This window comes from Engraulis encrasicolus, chromosome 7, assembly GCF_034702125.1.
Source record: "Engraulis encrasicolus isolate BLACKSEA-1 chromosome 7, IST_EnEncr_1.0, whole genome shotgun sequence".
In the NCBI taxonomy this organism is placed as follows: Eukaryota; Metazoa; Chordata; class Actinopteri; order Clupeiformes; family Engraulidae; genus Engraulis; species Engraulis encrasicolus.
Genome location: NC_085863.1, coordinates 27,925,065 through 27,927,564, shown reverse-complemented (window position 1 = coordinate 27,927,564; position 2,500 = coordinate 27,925,065). Strand labels below are relative to the sequence as shown.

Sequence of the window (2,500 nt, the reverse complement as noted above, 5' to 3'; positions counted from 1 at the left end):
AGCTATTAATAAATCGTAAATTCAGCTGTAATCTGTCAACATATATCATACAGTAGCACTTGATTCATGAACCAAACTGCCCATTTACACTGTATGTCCAGTTAGACTGTAGATTTTACACATAAGCCAGCAACACTTTTAATTGATCTGTTGATTATGCATAGCCCACCATAATGAAGACCCAGGGGGTGCAGAAGACTGATGATTATGAAGCCTTGTGTAGCATTTTGTATGCCAGTTAGCAGAGGACTCTTATTATTAAGCTCTGTGCTACATCCTGCATGCCAGCTAGCAGAGTACTCTTATTATGAAGTGCTGTGTAGCATCCTGTATGCTAGCTAGCAGAGTAATGTAAAGACTAGCCCTGGGCTCTGCAGGATGGTCAGGATTTCTTCTTATATCTTTAATGAGAGGAATAGTTTGAGTTTTCAGTCTGGTTAATTAATACCCTACTCTTTCCTGGCTTGGAATTATGACGACGTCTACCTACTACAGTAATTTTATTGTCTTCTGTGGGGGCCTACAGCAACTTATAGCCTAGGGGGCCCATACCATCTTATTCCGGCCCTGGTTGCTGCAGTTTAGACTAGGAGCATTCTTCTCATAGTCTCCTCTCCTCTCCTCTCCTCTCCTCTCCTCTCCTCTCCTCTCCTCTCCTCTGCTCTGCTCTGCTCTCCTCTCCTCTCCTCTCCTCTCCTCTCCTCTCCTCTCCTCTCCTCTCCTCTGCTCTGCTCTGCTCTCCTCTCCTCTCCTCTCCTCTCCTCTGCTCTGCTCTGCTCTGCTCTCCTCTGCTCTCCTCTCCTCTCCTCTCCTCTCCTCTCCTCTACTCCCTTCTCCTGTGCTCTCCTCTCCTCTCCCCACAGATCATTAAGTGAATAGTTTGGCTGTGCTGCTTGGTGTGGCCTCATAGAATGCACACACACATCCAACTGTGTGACGCTGACTGTTCTGTGGACTGAAGCAACTTCATACAAGATCATTACAGAAATTCTTTATATGTTAGGTGCTGTTATTGCCATGCTATGTACCGTGTGAACTTAAAACAAGGTTGTGTCCTGTGTTGTGTTTTTAGTCTCGCACGCACTCAACTGTAAACACTATTCAACTCGATCCTGTGTTCCTGTCTTTCTGTTGGAGACGGACTGGTTTGCTTGAAAGATCTATTTATTTATTTATTTTTTGTCTTTTACGACTTTATTTGACAGGATAGTTTGAGAGGTGGACAGGAAGTGAATGGGGAGGGAGACGGGGAGGAGTCGGCAAATGACCCGGGCCGGGAATTGAACCAGGGTCTGCCGCATGACAGACGAGTGCCCTACCGTTTGGCCACGACAGGGCCTGCTTGAAAGATTTACACGCGATGTAGATCTGTCTGACCTTGTTTTTACCCCAATTGTTCCTCTTCCCACAGATCTTCAGAGAGTCGCCAGCCTCATCAGGAGGAAGTGGAGGTAGTGTCGGGGGTGGGGTCAGTGTGAATGACCACGCCCTCAGGAGGCGGAGCACAGAGAGCAGGGGGCCGTCCTGCAGTGAGAGACCCCTCATGCTCTTCCACACACCCAGCAACGCACACGACAGAGGTGACGATCTCACACACACACACACACACACACACACACACACACACACACACACACACACACACACACACACACACACACACACACACACACACACACACACACACACACACACACACACACACAGCAATGCACACGACAGATGTGATGATGACAATAACAGACATACACACACACACACAGGCACTCACGTACACACACACACGCACACAAACACACTCAGACACCAGCGAAGATGCCAACAAGGATGACACAGCACTCCGAAAAGTTTTCAGTCACAGAAAAACTAGAAGAAGGCCCTAATTCTTTTGTCCTAAAACGAGTTGATGCAAATGACCCAAATCACACTCTGTGCGCTCTTATCGACATATATTATATTATATTATATTATATTATATTATATTATATTATATTATATTATATTATATTATATTATATTATATTATTATATTACCCTATATTATATTAACCTGAATTATATTATGTGTAATTTGTGATTCATTATTGTGCTTGAGGGCAGATTTCCACATACGTATTTGTAAAGTCTTACATAATTTTAGCAAGCAACCAATCAAAATAGTCAAGGAAAATAAAGCAGTAAATGTGTACATTTTATGCTAAACAGACATATTGACATCCCATGTTTTTACTATGTATCAGCTGAGAAGCGAGGGAGTGTGGTGCTGAACTCTGAGAGCCATGGTACTCCCTTGTCGTCGGGCAACTGTAACAGCTCGCACCCCAGCCCTCTGACCATCCCACACCAGAGCACACCCACGCCCACGCCCACGTCCACTCAAACGCCCACCCCCATCTGGACCAGACTCAACAGCGCCCCCAGTGGAGAGCCTGACCCTGACGGAGTGGTGCTCACCCGCCAGAACCGACCCAACTCACTGTGAGTCGCACACACACACACA

General features: G+C 46.0%; 1 protein-coding gene across 1 annotated transcript in view; it reads left to right on the top strand.

Annotated features, from left to right (window-relative positions):
* Nucleotides 1–2,500, top strand: part of LOC134452682 (rho GTPase-activating protein 26-like) — a 132,501-nt gene that overhangs the window by 110,341 nt on the left and 19,660 nt on the right. Inside the window, exons 19-20 of the mRNA XM_063203188.1 lie at nt 1,412–1,580; nt 2,241–2,478. Coding sequence (XP_063059258.1) covers nt 1,412–1,580; nt 2,241–2,478 — 407 coding nt within the window. The remainder of the gene's footprint in view (nt 1–1,411; nt 1,581–2,240; nt 2,479–2,500) is intronic.